The sequence below is a fragment of the Macaca nemestrina genome, chromosome 2 (genome assembly GCF_043159975.1).
Source record: "Macaca nemestrina isolate mMacNem1 chromosome 2, mMacNem.hap1, whole genome shotgun sequence".
NCBI lineage: Eukaryota > Metazoa > Chordata > Mammalia > Primates > Cercopithecidae > Macaca > Macaca nemestrina.
The window spans coordinates 100,703,125-100,718,800 of NC_092126.1; the positions used below are offsets into that span (position 1 = coordinate 100,703,125).

At 48.3% G+C, this 15,676-nt stretch overlaps 1 protein-coding gene across 2 annotated transcripts in view; it reads left to right on the top strand.

Annotated features, from left to right (window-relative positions):
* LOC105480186 (integrin subunit alpha 9) overlaps positions 1-15,676 on the top strand; it is a 387,973-nt gene that overhangs the window by 80,923 nt on the left and 291,374 nt on the right. For both annotated transcript variants that reach the window (XM_071091443.1, XM_071091444.1), the window contains 2 exons: positions 336-381; positions 7,160-7,314. In XM_071091443.1, coding sequence (XP_070947544.1) covers positions 336-381; positions 7,160-7,314 — 201 coding nt within the window. The remainder of the gene's footprint in view (positions 1-335; positions 382-7,159; positions 7,315-15,676) is intronic.

The following is a 15,676-nucleotide window of genomic DNA, read 5'->3' on the forward strand; positions in this document are numbered from 1 at the left end:
TCAGTTCAACATATAATCAATATGAAAGTTATGAGTGAGGTAGTTAATGGTTTTCTGTACTAGGTCTTTGAAATGTGGTGTGTATTTTACACTCACAGCACCTCTCGACTGAGACCAGCCACATTTCAAGGCCCCAGTAGCCTGCGTAGGGATTGGCTGCCGCATGGGAGAGTGTGGCTTCCGTTCTTACAAGATCATTGTATAGCCCAGAAGGTGGCCGTCAGAGGGCTCTCTGGCCTCAAGGCTGGGCCTCCATCCTTGTGAGCTCATTCCCAGGGAGCTGTTGGGTGTGGGCTTCAGCAAGTTTCTGAACGCTGTAAACTTCTCATTTTCAGATGTCACTGTTGGAGCCTTCATGTCCGACAGCGTGGTTCTCCTCAGGTGAGAGGCCTCACTCTTGCTCCTTGAATTGTGCTGTTCAGGGTGAGGGATGGAGCCATTCGCCATTCACGGGCTCTTTCCTCTGTCCTGTTCCTTGTAGGCTGGAGGTGCTTAGTAAGTTGAAATGCTACCTTATTTTCTCATTCTAATTATTCTCTATCCCAGAGTTTCTATCTGTGGCCTTGAATGGCTTGCAGGTATGAGATGATAGCATCCTGGGAGCTTCTAGGTAGGGGTTGGGGTAGCCTAACTCTCTTAAGCCCTAAAGCTATTTGCCTTTGGCTAAGAACCTTCCATAATGTGCCATACAAATATTTTTTTATTTCCTGCGGGTGCTGGGAAGCACTGTTCGTTTTATCTCTTCATCTGTACACCCTGCATTCTTACCTCCAGTCAGTCCACAGCACCCTGGGGACCGGGAGCCTCCTACCCGTTAGACAGCACGTCATTCCCTGTTGGCAGCAGAGGTGAAGGACATGAGCTGAGGCCCAGAGCTTGCTGAGGCCCGTGCAGTCTGGATCTCTCCTACAAAGGCCAGTGGGCCGCCGCCACCACCCGTGAACCCTCTCCAAATATTTCTAGCTGTATGAGTCAGAGGAGGCAGAATTACACTTTGGAGTGAGAGCCAATTCTTAGGTTTTGTTAATAACCTGATGGCAGAACTTTCTAAAATAGACTAGTAGGATCTCAGAGCTGGAAGGGATCCCAGAGGCCATGTAGTTCCATACCCCAGATCCTTCTTATTCAGCAGTACCTTCTGCTGGTCTCCACTGCAGGGCCACATAGCCTCTTGTTCTGAGTGAGATGCCTCACGAGTGGGAGCCCAGTTACTTCTAAGGGAACCCGCTTGCCCCAGGAACATTAAATCTTGAATTATTAAAGAGGCAGAAGAGCCTTGAGGTTGAATGTGAACTCAGGGGCCAGGTGGCCAGGTTCCAGCCCTGACTCCGCCCTTACTAGGTGAGTTTCCTGGGCAAGTGCTCTGACCTTTCTGTTTCAGGATTCTCCTCTGTTGGCCAGGACAGCAATACAGATGCTCCTTGACTTAGGATGGGGTTATTTCCAGATAAACCCATTCAAAGTCAAAACACGGTATTTTCAACTTAGGACGGGTTTGTCCAGATGTAGCCTCATGGTAAGTCAAGGAGTGTGCTGCATTCCTTTGGCTTTCGCACCCTTGTGAAGTTGAAAAATCGTAAGTTGAACCATCATAAGTCAGGGACCACCTGCAGTATGTGTAAAATGTTCAGAACAGTGCCTGGTTTAACTGCTTAATAAATCTTAGCAAGTTTGATGTAAATTGGGTTAAATTTGCCTCCCTAAAATTCTGCTTCTCGGTCTTGTGTCTTTTACATAGCAGCCCTTTAGTATCTGAAGGGGGCAATTGTGTCCCCCAAGTGGTGACTTCACTAAGATAAGGCCTCCTTGGTTCCTGTAATTATTTCCCATGTGACTGGATTTTCACTTTCTTTATCAGCCCTTCCTCTGGATAAAACAGCTTTTGTGGCTCCAAATGATTGAGGTTAGATTTGTGAAGCTGGTTGCTCTAGTTAGTGCTTTCATGATGTCGTCTTTGCTCTCTTCACTATCCTGAGCGTCTTACTTTGGTTTGTCAGGATTCTTCTCAAATAAAACAAACACACTCCTCAACTTTTCACAGTTGAAAGCAGGCTTTTTTTTCTTCTTCTTCTTCTTCTTTTCTTTTTTTGAGACGGAGTCTTGCTCTATCACCCAGGCTGGAGTACAGTGGTGTGATCTCGGCTCACCGCAACCTCTGCCTCCTGGGTTCAAGTGATTCTCCTGCCTCAGCCTCCTGAGGAGCTGGGATCACAGGTGCACACCACCATGCCTGGCTATTTTTAAAATATTTTTAGTAGAGATGGGGTTTCACCATGTTGATCAGGCTGGTCTCGAACTCCTAACCTTGTGATCCACCTGCCTCAGTCTCCCAAAGTGCTTGGATTACAGACGTGAGCCACCACACCAGGACCAACAGGCCCTCTTAAAACCGGGGCCATCTGGCTGAAGGTCCATCATATAGACTCTGCTTTCTCATCATTCTTGTATTTTTAAATCTTCCTGCTGTGAGCTTCAATCCAAAGAGGATTTTCTTTTTCTCTTCTTCATGGTGAGGGACAGCCTTCTCCAGGAGTTTGCTCACATATGGAGGTAAAGTAAAGTGAGGCAGTTACACAATGGGTGGGAGACCCCAGACTCCAGCCTGGGATGGAGGGTTGAATCTGGTGAGTTGGAGCTCAACAGGGACAAATGTAAAGTTATTCAAGAAGAACTCCAGGGAGAGCACATATCAAGAGAAGAGACCTAGGAGCGGAGCCTGGGGAGCCCTACCCTGAACAAGAGGCCAAGAGAAGGCCCAAGAAGAGTGGTTGGGCCATGACAGCTGTAGAGGAGCATGCAAGGATGTTGTGGTCACAATCATCCATTCTCTTATTCATTCAGCTAAGGTACATTGACCTGCTGAGATGCTGCCATGCATCAGATCCCGGGGATTTGATGGGGAACCTGACCTAGGCTGTGACCTTAGATTATAGCCAGGGAGCCATAGGCAACCAATGTTTGGTAAGCTCCTACCGCCTGCCTGGCACGGTGTGAGCACTTCATGTGTGTTCATTCTTTGTTGTTGTTTTCTTTCTGTATTAAGGTAGAATTTGCATACAATAAAATGCACCAATTTGAGTGTATGACTCCATGAGTTTTGACCACTGCATACATTGTGTGACTACCACCCCACCACAATAAAGAATACTTCTATCACCCCAGAGAGTTTCCTTGTGCCTCTGTCTACTCAGACCCCTCTCCTGATAGACAACCACTGTTCTGACTTCTATCACCATCGATCCATCTTGCCCATTCTAGAATTTCACATTGGTGGGAATATACACTATGGACTCTTTTGTTTCTGGCCTCTTTCAATCAGTGTGATGCATTTGAAATTTGTTCATGTTGGCATGTTGCTTGTTTTTCCCCTTACTGAGTAGCATTCCATTGACTGAATATCCTTGAGTTTGTTCGTCCATCCTCTTGTTGACAGAACACATGATAACTCTTAGTCTTCTTAACAATCCATGACATGAGTGGGGGTGTTATCCCCATTTTATGGGGGAGGAGACCAAGGACATGCAGTTCTTATTAATATAAAACGGAAGGTGATTCCACATGGTGGTAGGTGCTATGAGGATTATAAGGCAGGGTTACTTGGTCGGGCAGTGGCATCAAAGTCAGCAGAAGGGCCAAGCAGAGTGAGGCCTGGGACTTGTCGGAGGTGGCAGGGGGAGGTCAGGGGTGCCATTGGCCGTGGTGGCTCTAGAGAAGTGATGGGGCAAAAGCCAGATGGCAGTAGGTGGGTGAGAGAAGAAGCAAGAAAAGAGAGTGACTCCTGACTGCCTCTCCAGAAGCTTGGCTGCAAAGGAGCAAATGGGACCAGCAGGTAGTTCAGGGAGGTGTTTAAAGGATGGGAGGCTCTGGATCGGTGATTAGGCCAAGAACATCTTTGAGCCATTTTCTGGTCTCCCAAGTCCCTTACCCTCTTGGAAGAGATCGGAGGGGCTTCACCCTTGGTTTCACCTTCATCTATGTGAACCCTGATGCCCTGACCCTATGCCTAACCCCAAGGGTCCTGGAGAGGTTGAAGAGACAAGAGGGAGGATAGGAGGCTGCTCCAGGGATGAGGGATGGGGGGATGAGGTTGGTAAGAGTGATAGAATTCAGTACACAGGCTGAGGGTGAGGGGCCCTCATCTTCTGAGCCAGGCCCCAAGATAGGAATAAGGTCAGGGCAAGGTTCAGTTTGGGATATGGATGAGGATGAAGCAGAGGGTGACCACCCTGGTCTATTCCAGGAGGACAAGGGAATCAGGGAGAGCAGGGAAGCCTTCAAAGACAAGCTAGAGCCCCTCAGAGAGGAAGCAAGGTGGGGCAGGTAAAGCGGTAGCTGAGCATGCTGCATGGGAGCATGGGAGACACCCAGCAGGTTGGGTGTCTGCAGGGGCAGCCATTGATAAAGTCCCAGGATTCAGCTGAGCAGCAGTGAACTAGAAGGCCTGGAGGCATCAGCTGACTGTGTTAAGTAGGGGCTTGGCTCGGTCTGGCCTAACTGACAGTTAGATTTTGAGTTACTTTAGGTTTTGGGTGGGACTAGAAAAGCAGGGAGGGCTAGGAGACCATGCATGTACATGGACACATAGATACGTACTGCCCATTGTTTCTAACCCTCCTAAGGGCAGGAGGCCAGAGGTGCGTGGGTTAGGAATGCTATGGGCTGCAGCTAAGAGAAAACTTGACTGAGGCTTTCAACTATATGACCCCAAATTAGCTCCCTGGAGGTAGGTGGCCCCAGGGCTGGCTTAGTAGCCTAACAATGTCACCAGGGGTGAAGGCTCTTTATCTGTCCTTGCCTTGCAGAAGGCCAAGGCACCTTGAGCAACGTATCAAAGGGCATCCCAACTGGTTGTATTATTTACCTGGAAGTGAAGTGTCAGGATTTGAACTGTCAGCCATCAGGGAGAAGTGTTCCAGCTACCAGCTTCTTAAAACAAATAAAAGCCCTGAAAGCACTTGTGGTGCTGTCCTTGGGTGTCCCTTTGCTTTTATCTCAGAGGCTGGCACATTTGTAGGCAGGACTGTGAGACGCAGTCTCCCCTGCCCCCAGGAGTGCAGCTGACCCACTCTGCCCTCAGGAAGTTTGCTTCCCCCAGATTAGCTCCGGGGCAGGTCCTGTGTCAGGGTGATAGGCACACGGTGCTCTCCCACTGGAGGTCACAGGAAGTGATCAGAGAGGTCCCTGAAAGATTTCTGGGCTTTTCTTCATCCAAAAACAATACTTGGAGTTGAAACAGAAAGGTTGAAGGGAACTGATCTGACAGCTGTGGGAAGGAGATGTACCTGTGAGGGTCCCTGTGGTCCATTTCAAAGGATACTGTTTTTCCAACTTCCACTGAGGTCACTGTGTCTGGGCTGCCCACGTCTGTTTCCTGCTTGCTGCCCTGTCTTCTGCAGAGCTCTTCTGTGAGAGGAGGACTTGGCCTCCTCCCTGATGAGTGGCCCCTGGGGATGATGGGGTAAGCTAGGCTTTTCTTCTGTACCATGACCAGGCAGGTCAGGGACCATGCAGGGTGGAGACTGGCTCTCCATGGTACCTCTGTCCATCTGTGAGGCTTTGGACACTTGTGGTTTTCAGTCTCCTGGGCTGGAGTAAAATTTGTACTTATTTAATTAACAAGGGTTTTTGCACATTTATTATGGGAATGAGAGGATGAATTCACTGGATCCCAGCCCTTGCAGGGTGCTGCAGGCTGGTGGGGCAGGTTTGGAAATAGACAATGACTCTTCACCTTAGTAAGTGGGGGCCAGGGGTGTGTGTATAGAGCTGGAAGCACAGAGAGGGAGGATGCCTAACTGTCAGGGGTACTAGGGAAGGCTTCCTCAGGGTGGGAACATTTGAGCTGGCTGTTGAAAGGTCAATGGGGTTTTATAGGGTGTCCACTGGCGTCTGCACAATCACACTGGCCAGGGGTAAGATATCCACTTTCTGATTTATTTCTAGTATCCTATAAGGATGAACCCAGAAGAAAATGGAAAGACTAAGGTGTTGGCCTTCTTTCAGGCACTGCTATTGTCTGACTTCCGTTTGTTCTGCAGCCAGATTTGCTCTGGGAGTCCTGCAGTTCCACTGCATCTGTCACCACTACTCTCTGTTGACCCGATCTCCCAGCATGGTGGCAGCAGTGGAGTCCCCTCACCCCATCTGTGCCTCGTGTCTCTTCACTTCCTTTGTGCACCCAGATTTTCCTTAACGCTTTCTTCCCTTGGAGTTGGTGTGGGTCATCATTCCCATCCGCCCTGTCACCCTGGGCTCTCTTTGAGGGATCGTTGTACACAGGGGGGTCATTGTTCTCAAGCCACAAATGCCCCTTAATCTTGTTATGTCACCCCAGTGGTGTGAAGGCTGGGGCTCCTTAGAGGTAAAAGGGTTCCTCTGTGAGGTCTGGAGGGAAAAGGTCGAGTGGTAGCTTAGGTGAATGCTGCCTGAGCAGATGTCTGCAGTGGGAGCAGAATGGTGTTATTTACTCTTAATTTTTGTGGGATGTCTCTGGGGAGCCCAGGGGTGCTGTCCATTCATCAAGCACTGGGGGATGGTCCACAGCAGGGAGGAGAGTGTGGCTATTTATTGAGTTTCATTTGGTTTTGAGACTGGGCAGGTTGATTTCTTACCAGCTGGGACTCTACTAATCAAGTTCTTTTAGAAAAATACCCAATGAATTGGTGGTGGTAAATGAAGGAGGAGGTTTGACCAACTGGATGGGGCTAGAACATTGCAGTTCATGCTCATAATGGCAGCAAATGCTTGAGGGAATCCTTGAGTATGCATCTCTTTCTCGAATCATGGCATCTGCTTTAGGAAATCCTCTTAAATGTATTCTTACCTCCCTAGTAAAATGGAAATCGGAACTTAATTGGTAAAATTTTAAATAATTATCCAGCATCTGGTGGTTCATTTATGGCTTCAACCAGATGTGTTTTATTAACAAACTTACTTTTATTATTGGGAAGCTAACTATTAATTTACTAGGCAATATGCCACTTCTAAAATCAGAAAAAAATGCTCACAGAACATACTAGCCCTTCTCTCTTGGGATATTTCATGCTTTAAGTAAATCCTGGGTTGAAGGCCTAGGATTTATCCTGTTGGTCTAGTTCTTGTTTGATTCTGAGAGCTGCTCCTTACTATGACTAAGTCACCTTCCTCTCTTGCCCTGCAGAGCAAGGCCTGTCATTACGATGGATGTCGCCATCTTCCTCCCGGGCTCCATCAACATCACGGCGCCTCAGTGTCACGACGGACAGCAGCCTGTGAACTGCCTGAACGTCACCACCTGCTTCAGCTTCCGTGGCAAACACGTTCCAGGAGAGATTGGTAATGAGCCACCAAGTCAGGGCTCAGGATACCCGTTTAGCTGGAGTGGGCTGGTGGGATATTTCCGATGTTTCCTGTCGCTGTTCCTCCCAGCTGGTTTTGCAGGCAGCAGGCACACAGGCTGGACATCCTTTCCTTCTGAGGTTCCTCCCCTTCCCTTTCCTGCTTATCAACATGTTTTTTTTTTTTTTTTTTTTTTTTTTGAGACGGAGTCTCGCTCTGTCGCCCAGGCTGGAGTGCAGTGGCCGGATCTCAGCTCATGGCAAGCTCTGCCTCCTGGGTTCACGCCATTCTCCTGCCTCAGCCTCCCGAGTAGCTGGGACTACAGGCGCCCACCACCTCGCCCGGCTAGTTTTTTGTATTTTTTAGTAGAGACGGGGTTTCACCGTGTTAGCCAGGATGGTCTCGATCTCCTGACCTAGTGATCTGCCCGTCTCGGCCTCCCAAAGTGCTGGGATTACAGGCGTGAGCCACCGCACCCGGCCTCAACATGTTTCTAATATCACACAACCTCCAGCTCTAGGACAAATAATGTTGGACCCCAAGCATTCTTTCTCCAAATATGAGGGCCAGACTGAAGCCTCATTGGACCACAGGTCCTATGGGACTGGTGGAGATATAATGCCCGGAGCCTGGCCCTTATGGAATGCTGGAGCAGTCAGAAAGCAGAAGTGACAGGACTTTTTAGGCTCCTCATTGAGCTTGTAGCATCAGCCAGATGTCAGGGGGCTTATAACATTTACTATGGAATTAGAGACCAAAGACGGTCTCTAATGACGGATGGTGGGATTGGGATTCTGGTGTTACAGAGGCTTAGGTTTCTAAAAGAGGGGTGCTGCTTTGGCAGCTCAGAATTGAAAAGAGGCCGGCATTGTCCTGACAGCTGGTAACTGTCCCTGCCATTTGTCTGGGGAAAATTGACTTGCTAGCCTAGCTCTAGAGGCTGGATTAAACCCCAGAACAAGATAGGGCCACTGTTGATTAGAATTCAGAGCACGTGGTCACCTGAAGGAACTGAATCTGGAGCTTTATGCATATTACTAGGTGCTTCATTTTTATTTAAAAGGCTGATTTAATAATAGAAAGAAAAACTTCAGGCAAACAAAAACATCAGCAGGGACCTGGACCTACTGACGTTCTTAGATATTTTTAATATCATGAGTGACTCCTTTTGCTACTCACAGTGTAGCCCCTGGCCTAGCAGTGTCAGCATCACTGGGAACTTGTTAGAAATGCAGGACTTTGGGCCCTACTTTGGACTTCTGAATCAGAATCTGCATTTTTGCAAGAGCCCCACAAGATTCCCATGCACATTTAAGTTTTAGAAGCACTGCTCTGGAGCAGACATGTGTGCACACACGCCCACTCATGCAAAAATGTTTACATGAGCTAGTTCATTCCTCAGCCACACCTCAAATGTTCTACCTTATTTAATATGTTCATCCTTCTTGGCTAACTGTCTCATTGGCAATTTCTCTTGATCTTTAGGTATATTGAATGAGCTCAACGATTAAACATATTTATTTATATCATTTTTTAAAAAGAGCTTAGAAATTTCAACATTGAATGAAACCATACAATAAAACTTGGGAATTGGTTAGTGAGGGAGGATTAACAACATTTTCTTGTGTAGCTCAGTGAGAAAGAGCAGCTCACTCAAGATCACACAGCTGTTGTTGAAGCCAGGAGTTGAATTTGTATCTTGTGATACTTAGTTTTGCTTTCTAACAACTGTTTCTCACCACCTCCCTAATTGTTTAAGATACTACAGTCTTAAGGAAAAAAGCTTTCTCATAGTTCTGGGACTCGTGTATCCTCCACATAATTAGGCGGTCTGTCTTCTGTCCAATGCCAGCTCATGATATAGTTGGACTCTGTTAAGAAACATTTTTAAAGAATGAAGGTGAATTTTGATACACATAAGAATGAGAACTATTCTAGAACTCTCAGAAAGGGCAAACGATTGATCGTTTCTGTGTGTGTTCATTTGACAAATACTTATTATGTATCCACATGTGCTGGGCACTGGAGATGACAGTCCTGTCCTCATGGAGCTTCTAAAGGGAGTTACAAAGAGTTTCTACTATTTTGGCCTTGAAGCAGTATTAGACAGCTTTCACTTCTCGCTGCTGTGAAAGTGAAGGTAAATTGGTGTAGCTGAAGCAGAGAAGAAGAAACCAAGATGCAAGTTAGAGCAAGAGTGATTCAGAGCATGAGGCAAGTGGTGGAGCAAACTCTGATTTGAAGATTCATGAGCTGAGTGCAGAGGAGGTGTGGGTGCCTCCTCATGCTGTTCCCGACCAGTGGCTCTTTCTGGGGCCCCATCTAGCGTGAGCCTTTCACAGACTGCTAAGCACAATTAGAATGAAGGTCTAGGCTTAGCCATAGCCTCTGAAATGTTGGGGCAAAGTGGCAGAGGCAGGCAGTTTGATGGCATCTTGTACTGTACCTTGTGGGCAATGCGGAGCAACCTGGCTGATATCCGACGTGAGGTGGGGCCCATTCAGCACCCGTGCACCCTCCCATTAATTTCCCTTCCCTATCCTCCATCTGCCATATGCGTTCATAGATAAAGTCAAACATTCCTTTACACTCTAAGGGTGTGTTTCCCCGACAATCAGACTTAAAGGGGATGGTAGCTGGAGACTTTTGGTATCTCAATATAACAAGGCAATGCAGAAAATTACTCATCCCCAACATGTTTCTGTCACTTTCTCTGGCATTCATATCTCAATCTTTGCAGTAGAAAGAGAAATGCAGAAATCTGCCAAAAAATATGCTGCCAGCGAAATGGAGAGTTTGGGGAGGGAAAAATGGGCAGGCCTTATGGAAATGTGATAGGAAATGAGGTGGAGGTGAAAGGTCAGGTAGCTGTGGGGATCCAGCCCTGGGTGAGGTGTCCTAGAGTTCAGCAAGGAAGGCGGCCTCTTGGCTCTGCACAGTTGGGAAGGTCAGTCTTCAGATGGCAGAAGGATGGGCACTTCGAGGACACAGATACCCTCCACCCCCCTCCAGGTTCAGCAGAGGGTGCTGGCCAACTCTGTGTCATCTCCAGGCCTCCGCATCAGGAACCTACGACTGGGACACCAGGTTACCAGCCTTCCTACTCTCTGTGCTGGCAGCTGCAGAGGAACCATGTGGATGATGACTTTGTCCATGGAATGCCTGGTGAATGAGTGCCAGCCCTGGGCAGGCCTTCCAGGCACCTCTCAATGGCTGCATATCCTGGGCCAAGTTTGTTAGCAGGATGGCTGCATTTGGGCAGAGCAATACACAGATACCTGTGGTGGGCTAGGTACCACTGTCAGAAGTGGTATCTTCTGTGGTATTTATCTGCTGCCATCTTCAGCCACATGATCTGCCCTCTGAGGATGGTTTTGAGAGCCATAAGCAGTTAATGTTAGTCTTGTGCCTTTAGTTTCTTCTTCTCTAACTGGCAGCATTCAAGCCCATGTACAGAGAAGGGACACCAACTGCCTCTTCATTTCCTGCTTTAGAAATGGGAGACCACAGTGCCTACTTGGTCATGGGAGTATTCAGGACCAGCTCATTAGCGGGACACAAGCTGCTGTGGCCTCTGGAAATACTGTAGGAAATACAGACTTTCTCTGTAGGAGGTGAATCTGCCTTGGCCTCTGAAACAGGCAGAGTCCAGTCAGGAAAACAGAAACCATACCAGTTATTTTAACAGAAGACATTTAGCACTGGGAATGGGTTAAACAGGTCATGGAGGACCTGGGAGTAACTACAGGAAGCAGCTGCCGCCTCCAGGTCTGCACCAGTGTATCTCAAAGTGTGGTCCCAGACCAGCTGCATCAGCATCACCTGGGATCTCGTTAGACATGCAAATTCTGACCAGAAACTCTGAAGGTGGGACGCAGCATCTGTGTTTTTACAAGCCTCCAGATGGGTTCCATTTGAGAACACTGCTCAAGGTTATACTTGGGGTTAAACACTTCCTTGGGGTTATCAGAACCTGTGAGCTCAGAGGAGGGGCCCTGTGGAGCTAGGACCTGACCCTCTGAGGAGGGGTTGGTGCTGCTGATCTCTCTGAGGGGGTGCAGTGAGGCTGGCTCTGGGAGAATGGGGGGAAGTCTGAAAACTAGAATTAACTGCTGTTGGGACCAGCTGCCATGAGAAACTGTTGCTGGGATAAGCTGCTAGGAATAGGAAGCAGGAAGGAAGGAGCGAGTCCCTTTGCCCTCCTCCAGCCTTGCAGGCTCCCTCCGATGCTTCATATTAGCTGAGCCTCACAGAGAGCCTCTGGCAAAACAAATGAGGTTTGCAGGGTTCCAGTCCCAGTGTCACAGTGCAGAGTAGGGAAGGGTAGGTTGGAGCTGAGGACAACAGCTTCATAAACCAGCACAGTGAGCATCCAGTTACACCGAGTTGCTGAATCCCTGTTGGGTCATTCAATAAAATAATAATAATCAAGGTCCTACAGAGTGCCAGACACCCTACTTAGCTTGGGGCACAGAGCAGTGAACAGGACAGGCAAAGTCCTTGCCCTCATGGAGCTGGCATCCTAGTGGGAGGGGGGCAGGCAGACCGGACAAAAACAACCAGCTGCTCCCTTGCTCACTCTTCTAGATGAGTTCCGGGCCCCTTGTGTGGCAGGCACTGTGCTTAGCACTGGGACCCAGACACAGACTTCTCCCTCTGACTGTGGGCTCCTCCAGGAATAGGTTTACAACATATTTCATAAAGTACTTTAAAATAGGAGTTCTGCCTGTCCCTAATAGTATTATTAATCTCTTCATTCTTGGCCTGGAAACAGCCTGTGGCCTCTTGGAGCCTCCTAGCTAGCACAGGTGAAGGTGGTAAATGCTTTGCCCAAGGGGACCCTGCCCCTTACCCATGGGCGGTGCTTGTACCTACTCACTGGCCAGGCTGAAGCCTAAACTTAACTTGTCAATCTCTGGAGGCTGGGAATCAAGCTGGCAGTTCTGGGCTCTCACCAGAGTGTGAAACGAAAACCAGGAAGGGACGCTCTCTGAGTGATTGCATTTTGCACTCTGACCCAGTGCTCCCGTGTTTCCATGGTTCTCAGCCTGAAAAAGCTGTGAGCAAGTGGAATACCTGCCCTGCCTCCAGACACACAACTGAGCCCAGGTCCTGAGAGATGGCACCAAGGTCATCCACACTAATAGAAATAGGATTGAAACCAGGTGACTTGTTTCCAAAGCCTTCCTCTGTCTTTAGGGGTGCATTTTTGCTTGGGAGAATGTTTGCACACAGCATTCTCTGAGCTCCTTCTGGTCTCTTGAGTAGCATCGAAATGGGATAATAAGGTAAATCCATTTGAGGTGAGGAATGGGTAGCCTAGTCTAATAATTACTACCTCATTCTTTTGCAGGACAGAATTTAGGAAAGCTAGTAAAGTTTCCCCCTCTCATGGGAAACTCTAAGGGAAGCTCAGAGTAACTTGGGAAGGAAAATTTGTTAGAATTTCACAGCTGAAATCTTGTTCTGATGGAGAGCGGGAATTAATCAAAACTTGCTGGGAGAGACCAGAGCCAGAGTTGATGAGAGACAGCTGGCTCCCTCCTGGCCCAGGCCCGTGCAGGGGGCCCCCTCGGGAAGCAGCTGGGGGCAGGGCAGGGAGGTGGCTGAAAGTATTACTCGGGGCTGATCAGCTTTTCCATCACCATGACATCATTCGACATGGCAGGGACACAAGCTGCCAGAAGGAAAAACCTAAAGATGTGAAATGTGCTATTGGAGCAGGCCCTAATCAGAACCAGCACCCTTCCAGGGACAGACGGGGGCTGGCCAGGCTGGCTTGCATCAGGGCCGGCTGTGGGCAACTCAGACAGCCTGATGCATCCACCTTCCCAGGGCCCTGACCGCGGAGCCCAGGCAGCTGATCGGCTGCTTCCTGGACATGTCCTCTGCTTCGCTTTCCACCAGACCCTTTACCAGTGGGTGCTGGTAAAACTACCTGTTGCCCTCAGGGCTTTGGAATGAGTGGTCGGCATTTCTTCTTGCCTCCTCAGGCAGGGTTTCTCATTGTGACTCTTGCTTTCTTCTAGAGGAGAGAGTCTGTTATAGAACTAACTTCCTTTGGGGTAATTTAAAATGTCAAAATTTAAATCAAGGAAAAGTACTAAGTAGGCAGTTCTAGAGATGAAATGCTTCCAGAATGATTGCACTTGGTGAATTGGATAATTCGTTGTGTCTGTGACTGTATGTTTTAACATTTTAGAGAAATCTGAAAGGTTAATGTGCTGGCATGCACACACCCTGCTTGAGTGGAGCAGCAGTTGCTTTGTCCTCAGCTCAGTTTCTGTGAACTGTGAGTTGTTTCTCTCTCCCTTGAGTTGCAAGAGATCAGTACTTCCGGATCAGTACTTCCGCAGTGAGATGAAACTTTGGAGGAGTAAAGTTGGTGTTTGTAAATTGCCTAGCACAGTGCTTGGCACACATTGCAGGTTGAATTTATTCGCTTTTCCTGACTTACCCTGTGTTAATATGGGTTCTCCCCAAAACAGAGCCTGGGTCAAGGATCCGAGTGCATGTGGTTGATGCACAAATGATCCCAAGAAGTACCAGTAAGGAAATGGGACAGTGAGACAGGAAAGGAAGGCAGCTACAGACCTCAGGCTTCTCCAGAGAAACAGAATGGAGAGAGAAAGAAATGGATTAGTTGGTTGATTTTCAGGAATCGGGTTATGAGATTATGAGGTCTGGGAAGTCTGAATTTTTCAGGGCAGGCCAGTAGGCTGGAGACTCAGGGAAGAGTTGACGTTGCAGCTCAGGTCTGAAAGCAGTCTAAAAGCAGTTTATTTTTTTGGGAACCTTAGTCTTTTAAAGTCTTCACCTGATTGGATAAGGCTTGCCCACATTTTGGAGGGTAATCTACTTTATTCAAAGTCTACTGATTTAAATGTTAATCTAATCTAAAAAAATACCTTCTCAGTAACATCTAGATTGCTGCTTGACCATCTAGATTGCTGGATACTGTGGCCCAGCCAAGTTGACACATAAAATTAACCATCAGAGCAGACAAACAGAGGGTGTATTACTGAGCAGGTTACCACTGTGGGCAGCTGGAGCTCAATCCTGCTGGAGAACCCTGGGAGTCAGTGTAGACCATGCCCCAGAGTTACCCCCCATCAAGGGGCAAGGGAGCTGGGGCCCTGCATTATGGAGGGCTGCTCTGGGGACTGGAGTTCCCTGGCACTCCTGGCTTGCCATGCACGTGGACAGAGCCACTAGAGAAAGCCCTCAGGAGAAGAGAGGCAGTCACTTGCTGTTGCAATTTGGGCCGGACAACAGAGAAATGGTAAAAGCCAAGAGGATATGGGTGGGGGAGCAATACCATCCGTTCCATCTTCCTGTGTTCCTTTCCACCCAGGTTTTCTCTGAGCTCAGCTAGTTCATCTCCGGCAAGATAGTCCAGTCTCGCTGTTCTCTCCATTGTCTCCCTTCCTGAGGGAAGGCAGCTGTGGTTCTTTCACCTGGAAAGGAGGCTGGTCAGGGGACCCCGAGGAGAGTCTGCTCAGCAGCTGCCTCCACCACATTGCTTCACTCAACTGTGGCCTCTGGCTTGTCTTCCAGCAATGTGCATCTCTAGCCATGACCTTGCTTAAACAAACTTGGAAATTCTCTTCATTTAAATTTAACCTTTCTTACTTCTGGGCAGTTGTTCAGGGAAGTTGTGATCAGTAGAAAGTAAATTGGCCAGATCTCTACACTTGTTTGGACCTGCTATCCATGCATTCAAAAAAAATGGGAGGTTTTGGTCAAGTAATGTACAACATGCACGAAGAACAAATGTGGCAAGAATAGCCTGGTACCAGAGATTAAGGGAGTTCTGGATTCAGCTCTTTGGTGGGTGGTTCTCTGGCCTGGAGCAAGTCTTGTTCCCTTTTGGAGCCTCAGTTCCCTCATCTTAAAAAATGAAGGTTTTTGAGCTTAGTGGTCTCCAGGATTGCCTCAAAGCTTTGCCAGTCTGAATCTATCACTTTTCTTGCTGTTGTCCCTGTTGAGGTTGGTGTGTGACACTTGCACAGGCACCAGTGTTTTCTGTGTGGGAGCACTTTCCTATATGCATTATTTTCTTCTTAATAATGGCACCTCCTGAGAGTATCCAGGTCTCAGGTCCCTTCTGGTGACACAGCCTTGCCTTGTAAGTCAGCTGTTTGCTGGTGTTAAACAAGTTGGGGCAGACGGCTCTGCTGACTAGGAATTTGCCAGCTCGGCATGGCAAGATCCCTGAGATGGCAGAGGCCCAGGGAGGCCATTAGAAGCATCAAAAATATGCCCTGCGGCAGGTGCAGAATGCCGTTCAGGTCACCTTCCTCTCTCTCTGTTCATACCTCCCCTGGTGGCTGATCCCTTTGATGTCATTAAAAGCCAG